This window comes from Dama dama, chromosome 20 (assembly GCF_033118175.1).
Source record: "Dama dama isolate Ldn47 chromosome 20, ASM3311817v1, whole genome shotgun sequence".
Classification (NCBI taxonomy): Eukaryota; Metazoa; Chordata; class Mammalia; order Artiodactyla; family Cervidae; genus Dama; species Dama dama.
The window spans coordinates 12,507,236-12,525,325 of record NC_083700.1 but is presented as its reverse complement, the minus strand read 5'-3'; the positions used below and the strand labels follow the sequence as shown (position 1 = coordinate 12,525,325).

General features: G+C 38.1%; 2 protein-coding genes across 2 annotated transcripts; both read right to left on the bottom strand.

Moving 5' to 3' along the window:
* Positions 1 to 1,255: 1,255 nt before the first annotated feature.
* Positions 1,256 to 2,206, bottom strand: LOC133040076 (olfactory receptor 6K3-like). Its single transcript, XM_061119822.1, has one exon. It carries the CDS (start codon positions 2,204 to 2,206, stop codon positions 1,256 to 1,258), a length of 951 nt encoding a protein of 316 aa, XP_060975805.1.
* Positions 2,207 to 8,585: 6,379 nt separating this feature from the next.
* LOC133074449 (olfactory receptor 6K3-like) lies at positions 8,586 to 17,756 on the bottom strand. Its single transcript, XM_061168392.1, has 2 exons — positions 16,844 to 17,756; positions 8,586 to 8,593 (listed from the first exon to the last, which is right to left on the bottom strand). The coding sequence occupies exons 1-2, from the start codon at positions 17,754 to 17,756 to the stop codon at positions 8,586 to 8,588; spliced, it is 921 nt and encodes a 306-aa protein (XP_061024375.1).
* Between the last annotated feature and the right edge of the window lie 334 nt (positions 17,757 to 18,090).

The following is an 18,090-nucleotide window of genomic DNA, read 5'->3' as shown; positions in this document are numbered from 1 at the left end:
AAATTAAGGGACAATCTTTTTTACAGTATTTATAGTATTTTGGTTTTATTTTAGTTTAAGTTTTGTATGTTCTGATTTACTGTAGTTTTTATATATACAGCTTTGATCATTGCTGGACTACCCAACAGACAGATTCAGCTGGTGCTTTACACACTTCAAATCAAATATATTAATTTTTTTCTTGAAAGGAATGTGACATATAGTATTTCAAGGTATAAAAGTAGCCATTATGAATGTCCTTGGACAACACAAAGAGAACAAAAATAAAAGCTAGAGAAGTAGCTCAGAAAGGTCTGTATCTTTAATTATATGTATTATCTCTCTATTCATCATCTATTTACATTTTATCATTTCAGAGTGTGTTTGAAACCACATTAAATCAAATAGTCTAATTCAATCAAATTGGAGGAATTCAACCAAAATAGTCAAAGTAAAATGAAGATTGATTCCATTTGGCCCCAGAAAAGCAATAGTAACAAAACTCTATGAATAATAATCATAGATAAATGTCCCTAAGTATGAGATTTCATTTCTAATGTATCACTCTTTACTATAGCATTCTTTAAAACAGCCAAAATAAATGCAATAACTAACACTTATTTTTGGACTTGCCCTATGTTATGAAACATTCTAATTACTTGCATAGAGTAATTCACCCAGTTATTATAATAACTATTTGAAGCTCTACTTTCAACATATATTACTTTTATATCCAGTTCATAGATGATGAAGCTAAGATGCAGAGTGAATAATTAACAACCTGCCCAAGGTCTCAAAGCTAGTATGTGGTAACAGTGAAACATGGACCTCACCCTCTTCTCTATATCTTATGCTTTTAACTGCTATATTTTATAACTTTCAGTTGTTACTAATGCCTATAACATTATAATAATAATATAATAATATTTATAATTTTAAAATATATTAACAATAAAATTGATGTTAATAAACAACAAAATAAATGTTCAAGAAAGCAAATAACAATATAATCAATGCTCAAATATATTTTGATGGCTTAAACATTATATTTCCTTTTTATTATTTATCTATCTGTTCAAGTCTAAACAAGTAGTTATTGATATCTTAATTGAATGCATATAAATGTAATAAACAGATACATGGGAAGAAGAACTGGGATAAACAGAAAATATCAGTAGACAATAAATTAATTATATGTTAATTTTAGGATCTAGAACATTAGAGTGACATTAAAATTGAGAGATTTTAATGATCAATCAATTCTTAGGATCTAGCATTAACTTGCAGATGCATAAAACACCTTCTGAAGGCAGAGAAGCTTCTTAATTGCAATCTTCATATCCTTGTTTCTCAAGCTGTAAATGATAGGATTGAAAAAAGGAGCAAGAACTGCAAACATCAGTGCAACGATTGTGTCCAAAATTGGTGGGAAAGTGGCAGAGAAGCGCAGGTACATGAGGGATACACTGCCATAGAACATCAGAAAGACACCAAGATGAGATGCACAGGTAGAAAAGGCCTTCTGACGCCCTTCAGCAGAGGGAATTCTTAGGATCACGGTGATGATTCTGATATATGAGAGGGAAATTATCAAGACAGAGAAGATGATAGCAATAGCATGGATCACATCCTCAATCAGAATCACGGATGTGTCTGTACATGCCAAGCGTAGCACAGGTTCAAAGTCACAGAAGATCTGGTGGATTTGGTTTGGCCCGCAGAAAGGCAGTGTGGAAATCCATGCAATCTCTGGGAGCAACACAAGAAAACCAAAGATACAGGAGCCTATAGAGAGCTGAGTGCACAGCCGGGGCGTCATAATGGTTGGGTAGCGGAGAGGATTACAGACGGCAACATACCTGTCAATGGCCATTGTAGTCAACAAAACCCCCTCTGAATTTCCCAGCGAGTGGAAGAAGTACATCTGCAAGAGGCAACCAGTTATGGAGATAGTCCTCTTCTTACTGACAAGATTGGAGAGCATTTTGGGAATGGTGGCTGTGGTGTACCAGATCTCCAAAAATGAGAATATGCTGATGAAATTATACATGGGATTGTGCAGATGAGTATCCATCCTGACTGCAAAAAACACAGTGAGATTCCCAATAATGATGAATATGTAGATGATGAACAAAGGAATAAAGAAGAGGAGGTTACCATCTTCAAACTTGGGAAATCCAGAAAAGAAAAACTCTGTCACCGTAGACGTTTGGTTACTTCTCACCATGGTCTCAGCAGCCTTAATTGTTATACGTAAAAAGACACAACTCACTCCCTAGATGAAGTGTGAAGAATCAGGTCAATTACCTCATATGAGTATAAAAAACAACACTTGAGGTAAAGTATTTACCTCTTTCATTCTTTGATTCATTAAACAAATATTTATTTAGTGCCTACTCCGGGAGTTTGTGATGGGCAGGGAGGCCTGGCGTGCTGCGATTCATGGGGTCGCAAAGAGTCGGACACGACTGAGTGACTGAACTGAACTGAACTGAACTGATGTGCCTCGGGCTTCCCAGGTGATGCAGTGATAAGGAACCCTCCTGCCAATGCAGGGAATTCAAGAGAGGTGGGTTTGACCCCCAGGTTGGTAGGATCCCCTGGAGCAGGAAATGGCAACCCACTCCAGTATTCTTGCCAGGAGAATTCCATGAACAGAGGAGCCTGATGGGCTACAGTCCATGGGGTCGCAAAGAGTTGGACATGACTGAGCATGCACACACACACATGCCAAACACAACTGTAGGTTTAGAGTTCAGTAGTGAAGAAAATAGTCTCTACATTCATGAACCTTACATACTAATTAAAGAGACAGATAATAAGCAAATAAAGTATTAATAATGTCATGTATATAAGACATAGTAACTACAATAAAGTAGAATATTAGGGGTATTATTAATAATCACATTTTTATAAGAACTCACAAAATCATTTTCAATCACATACTAAATTCTCTAATGACTCTTGGCTATAGATTAGAAAAATCAAAACTTTTAGTTTGTATGATGATGTAATCATCATAAAGTTACTTTTTGCATTTTATGGGACATCCCCAGTTTCCAATATTATGCTTCTTTATCAGGCCACAGAGCAGCTTTGAGTGTAGCTAGAGAAGAGACTAAGGCTTTCAGACACACATATCGATATAGAGATTTGGTAGGAAATTCCAGCAGCAGCAAAAGTAAATCTAGTAGAAATTGGCCACCACAGAACGAAAGGCCTGGTGAAAAGTTCAGCACTAGAGCATTTTGTAAGTATGAAGGAGGCCCAGTGGGTGCACTGTGGGCTCTCTCTCGGGAATCTGGCTCTTGAAACCTTTTTAATCAGAGTTCTAATATGTCAATCTGTTAGAGTATTGAAAAGAAGCAGAGATTCTGGATGAATAAGTCTCTCCCTATTCAGTTTTCTCAGTTGAATTACAAAAAAAGGTGATTTTCTTAGAATTGGAACTTTAAGGTTAGTAGATTTGGAGGAAGTGGCTGAAATGCTTCAAGGAAAAACTCAAAAATACTGACATACATTGCTTAGCTTTTGAATTTAAGGGTTTAAGATGGATGTATAAGAATGTGAAGACAATAAGATATTGATAATTGTGTGGAAATGGAGGTCTAGAAACTGATATTCCCATGAAATTCAAGAGAAATTATAACAGAAATAATAATTAATGAGATAAAAGGTCATATTCTTAAAGACTGATATATTAGAGTTTAAAATATATAAGGTAGACAAAAGTCCTAGAATGGGAGAAAATCAATGATATAAATTCAAGGTAAAAGTTTACAAGAAAAGTTGTTAACTGAGTCATTCTTATGAACTTTAATGTCTTTGCATGACACAGCTAAGGTTGAAGGTATCAAAGTATGTGCCAAAGAAAATAATTTTTAGGTAACAGCAATGTAAGGAAAAGGAAAATGTACCAATAAAACATTTTCCCTGGAACTTTTCTCAGCCTAGAAGCATGAGGGAAGTGGAAGAGTTGGCAACTTTCATCTGAAAATGGTATTTTTTTAAGAAAAGAGATTCACTTCAGTTAAGCAAGAAGGTAAATAGACATTACAGACACAGGGAAGACTATTTGCCAAGGGAAAAATGCTGCTGGGTATTCATAGGAAAGAATAGGAAGGAATGGTGTTAGTTGGGATTAGTAGGAACAAGGCTATATTAGGAAACTCTTGGAGAAATCAAAAAAAGAAGGTAAGAAACAGGATTGACTTCAAATTCACAGAAATGTTAGGCTATCCCAACATCCAAAGGGAAAGAATCAGAAAGGAAAGAATTACACTTTTAAATAAAGGAAGTGGATTCAAGAGTTTAATGCACAGGAATAAAATAATAAGAGAGTAGAAGATCTTGCTCCACCCTCCACCTCAAACATACATGGACAGTGAAGAAACTGGCTCCTGATGAAAAACCTGTATGAGTTTTCAGACATTTCCCAGCAGGCTCTCCAGGGGAAAGATGCTCTCTCCACTCCTGATTTGTGCATAGCCAGGTCATCACAGTCTCTGAAGGGAGTTACAGTAAAAGACCCAGTCTCCCCTGGTCGTTCACACTTTTTGAACTTTTACATTCACCCTGGCATTTTCATTCCTAAGTCCCTTTAGCTGAAGCCTCAGACCAAAGTACAAAAGTCATCCTCAGGTATCTCCACTGAGGCCTCTTCATGGGAGGAGAAGGAAAAGCCTTTGAGATACTCTTCTCCTTTCTGACTTAGCTCACTCTGTGGCTTCCCCTCTATTTCAATGTCTATAAAATGTTACAACCTTTTGTTCAGAGCCCCCTCAACACTGAAGTGACCTCCAAATCTGTGTTGATACCCCTGATGCTTGACTGGTGCTCAGTTTTATAGGAGATATGAAACGGGGCTGGAATGGGGGGGTTGGTCCTTTCTCCAGTCACACTATCACGGTAAGTGATTCAAAGCTTCACTTTTATTCTCACTTGTTTCAGTTGTTGCTCTAATCCACTGTTTTGACATCTGGCAATTCAATGCTCTTAGATCAGCTGAACTCAGGAAGAGATTAAGGGAAGGAGCAAAGAAGAGTTACATGATCTCCATTTACAAATTAGTGGAGAAATGACTACTGCTAATTCCTTAGAACTGAGACATTTTGGACCTCGAAAGCAGTCACAGCTACACACTTCTTGGGTTTCTAGCATCTCTATTTATTTCCTCTAAGTGACTAGTAGTAATCCTTTCAATAGAATCCAGGTGCTTATATTTTAGCAAAATCAATAGATTTAGCAAATTTAGCAAATTCAACAGATCTTCATTCATATGAATTTCATAAGTTTCATAATTTACCTGTTGGAGACTGGGAGAAGAGAAATGAGCTGACCCAACCCCTTTGGAGAAAGGAAGATGCGCATTAAAAAACTGATCTAGAGTTAGAGACTAAATTTGAGTCAATACTCTGAGATATGATTTTCAGTAATATACTGATACTACCTAATCTTTCTTTATTCATTTTCTCATTTGGTTTATATTCATTTCACTGGGAACAGAAACCAGTATGTAAAATGACTTACTTTTGGACCAGAGTTAATTTCACAGTCTGAAGGTGTGAAGCAGAGAAACATAATAATTAGGGAAAAGGTGTTAATTATTCAACCCATCATGCCTCAGATAAAACATAACATTACCACTGGTTTTAAATCTATCACCTCCCTTCTAATCCTGATTCCATTCATACAATCTCAAATATGTCCCCAAATATTGGTATTTAAGTTAACAGAAGAAGCACTAGCTAAGTGCCCTTTTCTTCTACTTGAGAAGAAATTTACTTTCTCATTAACATCGGGCCAATCTCATCTTGGACCCGTGTGCATTTTCCTCTTACCTCTGGCAGAAACAATGAGGTCCCTTCCCTTTCCTGCATTTAAGCAGTTCAAGTCCCTTCAGTACCTCAGGTAGGACTGTTATACCTGTCTAAAGTCTTCTTGGGGATATTTCTCTACCAAAATATTTCCCCTGATGACTGAAGAAAAGCAGCAATTCTATTTCCCCATGGGTTAATTAGTAGAACCCTTCTCCTCTGGTCTTTTCTCTTTAGTTCTCCTTTCTGTTAAGAACTCCTAGAGTCTTCCTTAACTATGACAATTTTTGATAGATACGCTCAGAATCAATACAAATGAATACCATTATTCTGAAGAATTGCTTTCAACAGAATCAGGGTATATTTTTTGTGGTGCATTTTGTTGTTGTTGTTTTGTTTTTGTTTTTAAGTATTCTCTGAAAGGATAGTGGCCTTTTTCAAGGCCTGCTGAATTTCCCTGAGGAAGATGCGATATCATTTGCACAACATTGTTAATTGTAGCACACTATGCTGTGATAAACTTGTTTAATTTGCTAAAGATACTCCTCTACCACAAACTCTAAATATAGACCACTACTTTTCAGTTTGAGCTAACACATACAGGATTAGTTCCAGTGGTTCCAGTGAAGATTTTAGCATAATGTGGGGATACCAATCATCTCTATATGGCAAAGAAAATCACACAATCTTAACTCTTCCCTGTATCCATGCCCTTTGCAAGCTAATTTGGTAGCTCTTTCTAGTTTAGTGGTAAACAATCTGCTTGCCACTGCAAGAGAGGCAAGAGATGCAGGTTTGATTCTTGAGTCACGAAGATCCCCTGGAGACAGGAATGGCTATCCACCCCAGGATTCTTGCTTGTAGAATTCCATGGACAGAAGAGTCTGGTGGGCTACAGCCCACAGGGTCACAAACAGTCAGACACGACTGAGCATTCATACACTCACTCACTCTACCAAGAAGTGAAATTTCTTTCCCTCCTCTAAACACCCCTTTGTTGACTATGAGGGCTACTCCATTTCTTCTAAGGGACTTTTGCCCACAGTAGTATATATGATGGTTATCTGAATTAAATTCTCCCATTCCCATCCATTTTAGTTCTCTGACTCTTAAAATGTCAATATTCACTCTTGCCATCTCCTGTTTGGCCACATCAAATTAAACTTGATTCATGGACCTGACATTCCAGGTTTGTATGCAAAATTATTCTTTACAGCATCAGACTTAACTTTGACCACCAGACACATCCACAACTGGGCATTATTTCCACTTTGGCTCAGCCTCTTCACTCTTTCTAGAGCTTCCCCAGTAGCATGTTGGACATCTACTGACCTGGGAGGCTCATTTTTTTTGCCTTTTCATACTGTTCATGGGGTTCTCAAGGCAAGAATGCTGAAGTGGTTTGTCATTCCCTTCTCCAGTGGATCACATTTTGTCAGAATTCTCCACAACAACCCAGCCATCTTGGGTGGCCCAGCACAGCATGGCTCATAGATTCGTTGAGTTAGACAAGGCTGTGATCCATGTGATCATCTTGGTTAGTTTCCTGTGATTTTGGTTTTCATTCTGTCTGCTGTCTTATAGATGAGGATAAGAGGCTTGTGCAAGCTTCCTCATGGGAGGGACTGGCTGTTGGGAAAACTGGATCATGCTCTGGTGGACAGGGCCTGCTCAGTAAATCCAATTTTCTGCTGATGGGTGGGTATGTTCTCCCGCCCTGTATTTTGGCCTGGGGCTGCCCAGTCCTGGAGTCTGCAGTCTCTGGGGTAGGGCTATATTCTCTATACGGGCTTCCCGGTTAGCTCAAATGGAAAAGAATCTGCCTACAATGCGGGAGAGCTGGGTTCGATCCCTGGGTCAGGAAGATCTTCTGGAGATCTTCATTGCAACCCACTCCAGTATTCTTGTCAGGAGAATTCCACGAACAGAGAAGTCTGGCCAGCTACAGTCCATGAGATCACGGAGTCGGACATGACTGAGCAACTAACACTTTCACTTTCACAGTCTCTATGGTAGGGCTAATGGCAACCTTCTCCTAGAGGACTTATGCCAACACACCACATCTCTCAAGACCGCTGCTGCCAGTGCCCCTGACCCTGCAGCAGGCCTTTGTCGACCTATGCGTCTGCCGGAGACTCCCAAACACTCACAGGCAAGTCCAGCTCAGTTTCTTGGGGGGTCACTGCTCCTTTTCCCTGGGTTCCTGGTGCACATAAGGTTTGGTTTGTGCTCTCCAAAAGTCTCTGTTTCCCCAATCCTATAGAAGTTCCGTAATCAAATCCCACTGATCTTCAAAGGCAGATTCCCTGGGGATTCCCAGTCCCTTTAAGAGATCCCCAGGTTGGGAAGTCTGTTGTGGGGCATAGAACCTTTGCAACAGCGTGAGAACTTCTCTTGTATAATTGTTCTTCAGTTCCTGGGTCACCCACCCAGTGGCTTTATGGTAGGACTAATGGCAACCTCCTCCAAGAGGACTTATACCTCACAGGTCTGCTGCTGCCAGAGCCTGTGTCGCCACGGCAGGCCACTGTTGACCCATGCCTCTGCAGGAGACCCTCAAACCCTCACAGGCAGATCTGGCTCAGTCTTTTGTGGGGGTCACTTTTCCTCTCCCTGGATCACAAAGAATTGGACACTCCTGAGCAACTGAACAAGTCCCCCTTTTAAATTGATTTGGCTGTAGGGTGCAACAGAAGGATTTATGTGTCAGTTCTGAAAAGAGTCTCTAGAAGCCCATGTACTCAGCCTCTATATTAACACCCTAGCTAGCCATTGTGTGCACAATAGGGGCTAGCCTGCTACAAGATGAAAGACATAGGAGACAGTATAACTGTCTTAGCCAGACAGAACATTGTCCTAGCTCAGTCAGTTCTAACCAAACAGTTGCTGACTCTTAATGCATGACTGAACTAGGACTATAAGAACTAGCTATTCGATTACAGTGAAAATTAACACATAAATCAAGAGACAGAGAGATAGTTTGTGTTTTAATCTCTAATTCTGGGGGCAGTCTGTTTTGTAACAGAAAAGCATTACTATGTTCCCATAATTCATCTTTTCTACCTCCACATTTGCTACACTCCAACTTGTATTCATGGGCTTCCTAGGTGGCTCAGAGGTAAAGAATCACTGCCAATGCAGGAGACACAAGAGACAGGTTTTTGATCCCTGGGTCGGGAAGATCCTCTGGAAGAGAAAATGGCAACCCACTCCAGTATTCTTACCTGGATAATCCCATGGACAGAGGAGTCTTGCAGGCTATAGCGTATGGGGTTGCAGAGTTGAACATGACTAAGCGACTGAGCGTGCACACAATTGGCATTCATACAACAGCAGGGATGTTATTCTAAGAATCTAATATCTTACTCCAATGTCTTCAGCGTCTTCAGTTGGAACAAATTCCAGTATCTCATAACATGTGCTGCAAGTTTGCATATTCTGCTACTAATCTTCATCTCATGACTTTTACTGTGTTCCATTTGCACATATGCATTTGGTTCCTTTAAAATGGTTTTCTTAGAAACCCAGCTACTTCTAACCTCAGGATATTTGCACTATTGCTTTATCTTCTATATTTTCCTGGCTGATTTCTTCTCAGTATTCAACTGTCAGTTTAAATGCTACTTCATCAAAAAAGCATTCTCTGTCACTACTTCTAACTACACATATTAATTCTTTTTTTTTTTCATATTAATTCTTTTGATGTATATTGCTAAATTGCTTTAGAAAAGATTATACTATTTTAACATCGTGTCAGTACTGGCCAGAGAGTGTATATTTATTTTCTTCATCATATTATAATTGCCATCATTTTTAAAAGTAAAACTTGTTTTTTTTAATAAAGTGCAATACTTTATTATAAATAGATTAGAAAACTATAAGCAAATACAAAGTTAAAAACAGAAACAGCTTATTAAATACTCATCCAAAGAGAGCAAAAATTAAAGACCTAATTTCATCAATTTTTCAAACTTATCACAATCCATTAGGAAGTGGTGAAATCAGTTCCAAAATGATTTTAAAGAAATAGAATGGGGAAAGGAAGTAAAGAAAAGATAAAAAGTACCATATGGATTAAGCATAATTATTCTTTTGCAAAAACACTGTTTTAGCTATAAATATGGATGTGAATATGCATTTATGTAGATATGTGTATCCTATATTATGGTTTAAACTATATTGTGATTCACACTTAACTAAGTATTTTAATGATTCCACTTGCTCCTTATTACCTTATTTCTCTGTTTTCCATCATAGTAAAACTCCATGAAGAAGTTATCTGTAATTGAAATTTCCAATTTTTCTTTGATTCTCTTCTATCCAACTACTCAAGTCAGGCTTTTACTTTCACCATTTCATGCATATGTCTCTTACTTATTTAACAGTCATCTCCAAGTGTCTAAGTTCAAAGTCAGCCTTCAGTCTTTACCTTACTTGACTATTTTGCAGAATTTAACAATCACTTCTTTCTTGATGTATTCTGTTCTCTTGACTTTCAGAATGCTTTATCTTTGTTCTTTTATCTTATTGATCATGTCTTCTGAGTCAGGTTTTCACTAGCTTTTACTCCTGCTTAGATAATTCATTATTTTCTCACCTCATATTCCTATGAATCCCAATTTTATTCAAATCTTTGTTCAAATGTAACCTTATAATGAGGTCCTATTATGGCCACTTTATCTAAAATTATGATCTCCCTACCCACACTAAATTCTATTATCTTGCAATAGTTTTATTTTTCTGTTTCATAGAGACTAGATGATTTTATTCTATTTTGGATTTTTTTTATTATTTTTAATATTTTTTTGATAACTTCCCTTATCATAGTGCAAGTTGCATAATGGCAGGAAACTTTTTTTAGTCTTATCACAAGCACCCAAAACAGTGCTTGGAATAGTAGCCTTAGTAAACATTTGCTGTATGAATAACAAAATGGGTCATATTATTATTTCTCTAGTTGGTTAGTATCTTTTAAACTCAATGAAGTTTTAGAAATGTTTAATAGAATCAAAACTTATTATCTATATTTTGCACTAAGGAATTTGTATATATTTAGTATTTTATGCAGTTGCATTATTTGAGATAATTTGACCTATTAGAATACTAAATCTACCTTGCAATTCTAATTTTAGATTTCTAATTAAGAAATTAATTTACACATTTAAAATTTTTATTTATTTATTTACTTTTGGCTATGCTGGGTCATCAGTGCAGTGTGGGCTTTCTCTAGTTGCAGAGCACAGGTTCTAGGCCTGCGGGCTTTAGTGGTTGTGGTATATGGGCCCGAGTTCTGGTTCTTAGGCCCTAGAACACAGGCTTGATAGTGGTGGTGTACAGGCTTAGCTGCTCCACAACATGTGGGATTCTCCCAGACCAGGGATCAAATCTGTGTCTCCTGCATTAGCAGGCAGATTCTTTACCACTGAGCCCCCAGAGAAGCCTTTTACTTTTAAAAAAAATTTTAAGTTTATAAAACGCACACATTAAATCAAGATTTTACACTTTATTATTTAAAATTTAAATCTTACTATATTTGTCACAGTATTAAAACACTTAAAAGTATTTAGGATAAGCCATGTTTATAACTTTCTTTTTAGTTTTGGGGAGTTTTTTAAGATTATAAAGATTGTTTTTTAAAACCTGTGGAGGCTTTGTTTATTGAGTCAGAAAATTGAGGTACTTAAAAGCAAAGTAGTATATATCATGTGCTGTGCTGTGCTTAGTCGTGTCTGACTCTTGGTGACCTCCTAGACTATACAGCCCACCAAGCTCCTCTGTCCATGGAGATTCTCCAGGCAAGAGTGTTAGAGTGGCTTGCCATGCCCTCCTCCAGGGGATCTTCCCAACTCAGGGATTGAATCCAGGTTTCCTGCCTTTCAGGTGGACTCTTAACCGCCTGAGCCACCAGGGAAGCCCAAGAATTCTGGAGGGGGTAACCTATCCATTCTCCAGGGGACCTCCCCAACCCAGGGGTCAAACTCCCTGGCCCATGGGTCTCCTGCATTGCAGGCGAATTTTTTACCAGCTGAATTACCAGAGAAGCACAGTGTATACCATATTTAAATGTAATTTAAAATGATTTAATTGCCAAGTTTATAAACCAGACCAAATATTTGTCAAATACCTTTAATAGTGAATAATAAAATCTGTTAGATTTATAAATGGAATACTAAACTTTTTTTTTTGCAGCTATTTTTTTTTTTTTTCAATGGGTTTTGTCATACATTGATATGATTCAGCCATGGATTTACACGTATTCCCCATCCCGATCCCCCCTCCCACCTCCCTCTCCACCCGATTCCCCCGAGTCCTTCCAGTGCACCAGGCTGGAGCACTTGTCTCATGCATCCCACCTGGGCTGGTGATCTGTTTCACCATAGAGAGTATACATGCTGTTCTTTTGAAATATCCCACCCTCACATTCTCCCACAGAGTTCAAAAGTCTGTTCTGTATTTCTGTGTCTCTTTTTCTGTTTTGCATATAGGGTTATCGTTACCATCTTTCTAAATTCCATATATATGTGATAGTATGCTGTAATGTTCTTTATCTTTCTGGCTTACTTCACTCTGTATAAGGGGCTCCAGCTTCATCCATCTCATTAGGACTGGTTCAAATGAATTCTTTTTAACGGCTGAGTAATATTCCATGGTGTATATGTACCACAGCTTCCTTATCCATTCATCTGCTGATGGGCATCTAGGTTGCTTCCATGTCCTGGCTATTATAAACAGTGCTGCGATGAACATTGGGGTGCATGTGTCTCTTTCAGATCTGGTTTCCTCAGTGTGTATGCCCAGAAGTGGGATTGCTGGGTCATATGGCAGTTCTATTTCCAGTTTTTTAAGAAATCTCCACACTGTTTTCCATAGCGGCTGTACTAGTTTGCATTCCCACCAACAGTGTAAGAGGGTTCCCTTTTCTCCACACCCTCTCCAGCATTTATTGCTTGTAGACTTTTGGATAGCAGCCATCCTGACTGGCGTGTAATGGTACCTCATTGTGGTTTTGATTTGCATTTCTCTAATAATGAGTGATGTTGAGCATCTTTTCATGTGTTTGTTAGCCATTTGTATGTCTTCTTTGGAGAAATGTCTGTTTAGTTCTTTGGCCCATTTTTTGATTGGGTCATTTATTTTTCTGGAATTGAGCTGCAGGAGTTGCTTGTATATTTTTGAGATTAATCCTTTGTCTGTTTCTTCATTTGCTATTATTTTCTCCCAATCTGAGGGCTGTCTTTTCACCTTACTTATAGTTTCCTTTGTAGTGCAAAAGCTTTTAAGTTTCATTAGGTCCCATTTGTTTAGTTTTGCTTTTATTTCCAATATTCTGGGAGGTGGGTCATATTCAACATAGTGTTGGAAGTTCTGGCCACAGCAATCAGAGCAGAAAAAGAAGTAAAAGGAATCCAGATTGGAAAAGAAGAAGTGAAACTCTCACTGTTTGCAGATGACATGATCCTCTACATAGAAAACCCTAAAGACTCTTCCAGAAAATTACTAGGGCTAATCAATGAATATAGTAAAGTTGCAGGATATAAAATTAACACACAGAAATCCCTTGCATTCCTATATACTAACAATGAAAAAACAGAAAGAGAAATTAAGGAAACAATACCATTCACCATTGCAACAAAAAGAATAAAATACTTAGGAGTATATCTACCTAAAGAAACAAAAGACCTATACATAGAAAACTATAAAACACTGATGAAAGAAATCAAAGAGGACACAAACAGATGGAGAAACATACCGTGTTCATGGATTGGAAGAATCAATATTGTCAAAATGGCTATTCTACCCAAAGCTGTCTATAGATTCAATGCAATCCCTATCAAGCTACCAACGGTATTTTTCACAGAACTAGACCAAAGAATTTCACAATTTGTATGGAAATACAAAAAAGCTCGAATAGCCAAAGTAATCTTGAGAAAGAAGAATGGAACTGGAGGAATCAACCTGCCTGACTTCAGACTCTACTACAAAGCCACAGTCATCAAGACAGTATGGTACTGGCACAAAGACAGAAATACAGATCAATGGAACAGAATAGAAAGCCCAGAGATAAATCCACGAACCTATGGACACCTTATCTTTGACAAAGGAGGCAAGGATATACAATGGAAAAAAGACAACCTCTTTAACAAGTGGTGCTGGGAAAACTGGTCAACCACTTGTAAAAGAATGAAACTAGAACACTTTCTAACACCATACACAAAAATAAACTCAAAATGGATTAAAGATCTAAATGTAAGACCAGAAACTATAAAACTCCTAGAGGAGAACATAGGCAAAACATTCTCCGACATAAACCACAGCAAGATCCTCTATGACCCACCTCCCAGAAATGGAATACTAAACTTTTAAACCAGGAGTTCAAAGGTCAAAAGGCTAGGTTTCTAAACAGTAACTTCAAAGAAGTTCATTTTAATTTTATAACCGAGAAAAGTCTATATACTTTTCTTTACTTCCAAAAAATTTCCTTATGGGTATCAAAAAGTTCACATTAATATAGGAGATAATTTGCATTTACTGGAGTGAGAGGGGATATAGGATAGCACTGGTTCCCTGAGGCATGAGAGGAAATGGGGCCTGGAGCTGATCCAAAGTTGAGAACTAACACTGTCTTCCACCTTAACATTCCCAAGTGCATTTAAGAATTTATCTCCCTCATCAAAGCTGACTGAACTTTCTTTTGATGTTCTATACTACTGATATTTCTATTTTTTGGCACCTCTCTTTTCTCTCACCTGTGGTTGTCTTCCTGCTACTTCTGAGACCACTGAGACCATTGGTTTGCTTCCAACAGGAGCTAGAAAAAAACTTTTTCTGGAGACAATTTACCCTAAAATCACTAGAACACTTTTGTAGGAGGAAGGCATGGATTCTTATCCCAGAAGATAAAATATGTGTGAATTCCAGTTAGAATGGCAATCATCAAAAAATCCACAAATAAAAATGCTGGAGAAGGTGTGGAGAAAAAGGAACCATCTGCACTGTGGGTGGGAATATAACTTGATACAGGCACTATGAAGACAGTATGGAGATGACTCAAAGCACTCTGAGTGGAACTACCATGAGCCAGCAATCCCACTACTTGGCATATACCTTGAGGAAATCAAAATTGAAAAAGGCACAAGTACACCGATGTTCATTGCAGCACTATTTACAATAGCGAGGACGCGAGAAGCAACCTAGATGTCCAATATCAGATAAATGGATAAAGAAACAGTGGTACATATACTCAATGGAATATTACTCAGCCATTAAAAGGAACACATGTTTTGAGTCAGTCCTAATGAGGTGAATGAACCTAGAGCCTATTATACAGAGTGAAGTAAGTCAGAAAGAGAAAAACAAATATTGTATATTAATGCATATATATATAGAATCTAGAAAGATGGTACCAATGAATCTAATTGCAGGTCAATAATGGAGGCACAGACATAAAAAACAGACTTATGGACATGGGTGGGGGAGAGGAAAGAGAGGGTGGTACGAATGGGGAGAGTAACACAGAAGCATATACACTACCGTGTGTAAAACAGATAACCAATGGAAATGTGTTGTAGGACCCAGGGAACTCAAACTGGGGCTCTATGACAACCAAGAGGGGTGGGCAGGTACGGGAGGTGGGAGGGAGGTAAAGAGGGAGGGGACATGTGTACTTATGGCTGACTCATGTTGATCTAGACAGAGGTCAATGCAACATTGTGAAGCAGGTTTCCTTCAATTAAAAATAAATACATTTAAGGTGGGGAAGGAAACAAAAATGTGTGTGTGTGTGTGTGTGTTTATTTTTATTTATTTTTTTGATGCTGAGTATAAGTTCCAAGGCAGAAAATAAGAAAGGGAGAAGCATTCCAGAGCAGAAAGGCAATAAGAATAGGGACACTGAGGCGTGAGACTGGCCCAGCATTTTAGTATAACATAACATAGAACATTATTTATATAGTGATAGAGTGATTTTTTTTAGATTAGCACATCAGATATAATTATATATTTACATAATTTATGGGAGCTTTTTGATCCAAAGCCTATATATTTTGTCTATTTAACCTTCAAGCTTTCAAGAGTACTTGGTTGAGAATTTTCTGAGCAATGTAAAACAAAACCCAAAAGAGTTAATAAAAACAGCAGGACACAGCATCACAAGGTCAAAGGCTATGTGGACTGCACAATCCTTGTCATCTATCATTAGACAACCTATAGAGGGATAACTGTCTCTTAGATGAATGTTAGGAAGCCAGGTTTCTTCTTCTGCCTTAAACTACCTCACTGCTGCACATCTCGTTAATCTTTTTTAAATAAAATAATAATAATAATGATATAGGAGTACTGTGAATATAAAATGGAAGAGTAGGTAAGGAAAATTTTAGATTTGCAAGAAATAAATATTATTATTTAGTTCAGTATCCTCACTGATTTGGTGTTATAAAGTGTACAAAATACTCCATCACAATCTATGTGTTATAAAGATAGGTGGATCACCGACAACTTCCTTTATCAGATTAAGCAATAGTTCTTACGTTAGAAAAGTGGAAATCATACCCAAACTACTACATAAAAATAAATTATGCCCAGTAATTTTAAAAACTGATTTGTTAGCATTTTAAACTTATGAATATAGATGTTTGAACAGATAGAGTGAATTCTCATTGGCTTCCAGAGACAGTGAACATTTTTAGAGAACAGAGGATATTCTTTCTTTTTACATTTTTTTTTAAGAGTTACTTATTTGTTTGCTTTGTTTTTTGGCTGTGGTAGGTCTTAGTTGCTGTGCAGGGATTTCTCTAGTTGCAGGGGTGGGCCGCTCTTGCAGTGTGTGGGCTTTTCATTGTGGGGGCTTCTTTTGCGGAGCACAGGTTCTAGGCTTGCAGGCTTCCCTAGCTGTGGCTCACCGGCTCTAGAGCGCTGTCTCAGTAGCTGTGGTACACAGGCTTAGTTGCTCCAGGGCATGTGGGATCTCCCTGGACCAGGGATTGAACCGGTGTGCTTTGCATTGCAAGGTGGATTCTTAACCTTTGGACCACCAGTGAAGCCCCAAGAACAGAGGATTTTCTTGATGGCATCTTTCATGTCTTTGTTCCTCAGACTGTAGATTATCGGGTTGAAAAGTGGGGCAAGGACAGCAAACATCAGTGCAATGGCCTTGTCCAGTAGTGGTGGGAAAGTGACAGAGAAACGCAGGTACATGAGTGTCACACTGCCAAAAAACAGGAAGAAAATAGTAATGTGGGCTGCACAAGTGGAGAATGCCTTCTGACGGCTCTTACCTGAGGGGATCCTCAGGATCACAACAATGATTCTTAAATAGGAAAGGGTGATGATACAAACAGAAGTCAAGATGGAAATAGCATGAATCACATCTTCAATCAGGATCATAGATGTATCTGTACAGGCTAAGCGTAATACAGGTTCAAAGTCACAGAAGAGTTGATGGATTTGGTTGGGACCACAGAAGGGAAGAGTAGAAATCCACACAATCTCGGGCAGTAGCATAAGGAAGCCAAAGATGCTAGAACCAGCAGAGAGTTGGATGCATAGTCGAGGGGTCATGATGGTTGCATAGCGGAGGGGGTGGCAGATGGCAACGTACCTATCAGTGGCCATCACTGTGAGGACTAGGGCTTCTGTGACCCCAAGTGAGTGAAAAAAATACATTTGCAGGAGGCAGCCAATGAAAGAAATAGTCTTCTCTTTACTGACAAGGTTGGAGAGCATCTTGGGGATGGTCACTGTGGTGTACCACATCTCCAGGAAGGAGAAGAAGCTGATGAAATTGTACATGGGATTGTGGAGACGTGCATCCAGCTGGACAGCAAAGAAGATGATGAAATTTCCAACAATAATGAACACGTAAATTAAGAGCAAAGGAATGAAGAATAAGAGACTGCCCTTCTCAAACTGAGGGAAATCAGAGAAATAAAACTCAGTCACCATTGTCTGATTCTCCTGACTCATATTTTCAGGTGTTTCACTTGTTGGCTGGTGAAATCAAATATAAACAGTCAGAACTCTACCTAATTTAAATAACCATTATAAACTTTCTTTTTAAGCAGCTCATCAGCCTTGAAATGATGTTGATTAAATTAAACAAAATATTTATGTGCATTGCTTTGCAAATTATAAAATGAGTATGTCTAACTCACAAATATGTTTTTAGTAATTATAACACATTGTATTATCAACTATTCTGAGAGCTAAGCAAACAGTTTTGCTATTTGGACATTTAAATTGGTACAAACTCTCCTGAATGGAAATTTGGCAATCTTTTTTTAAGAGTTTTGAGACTTTT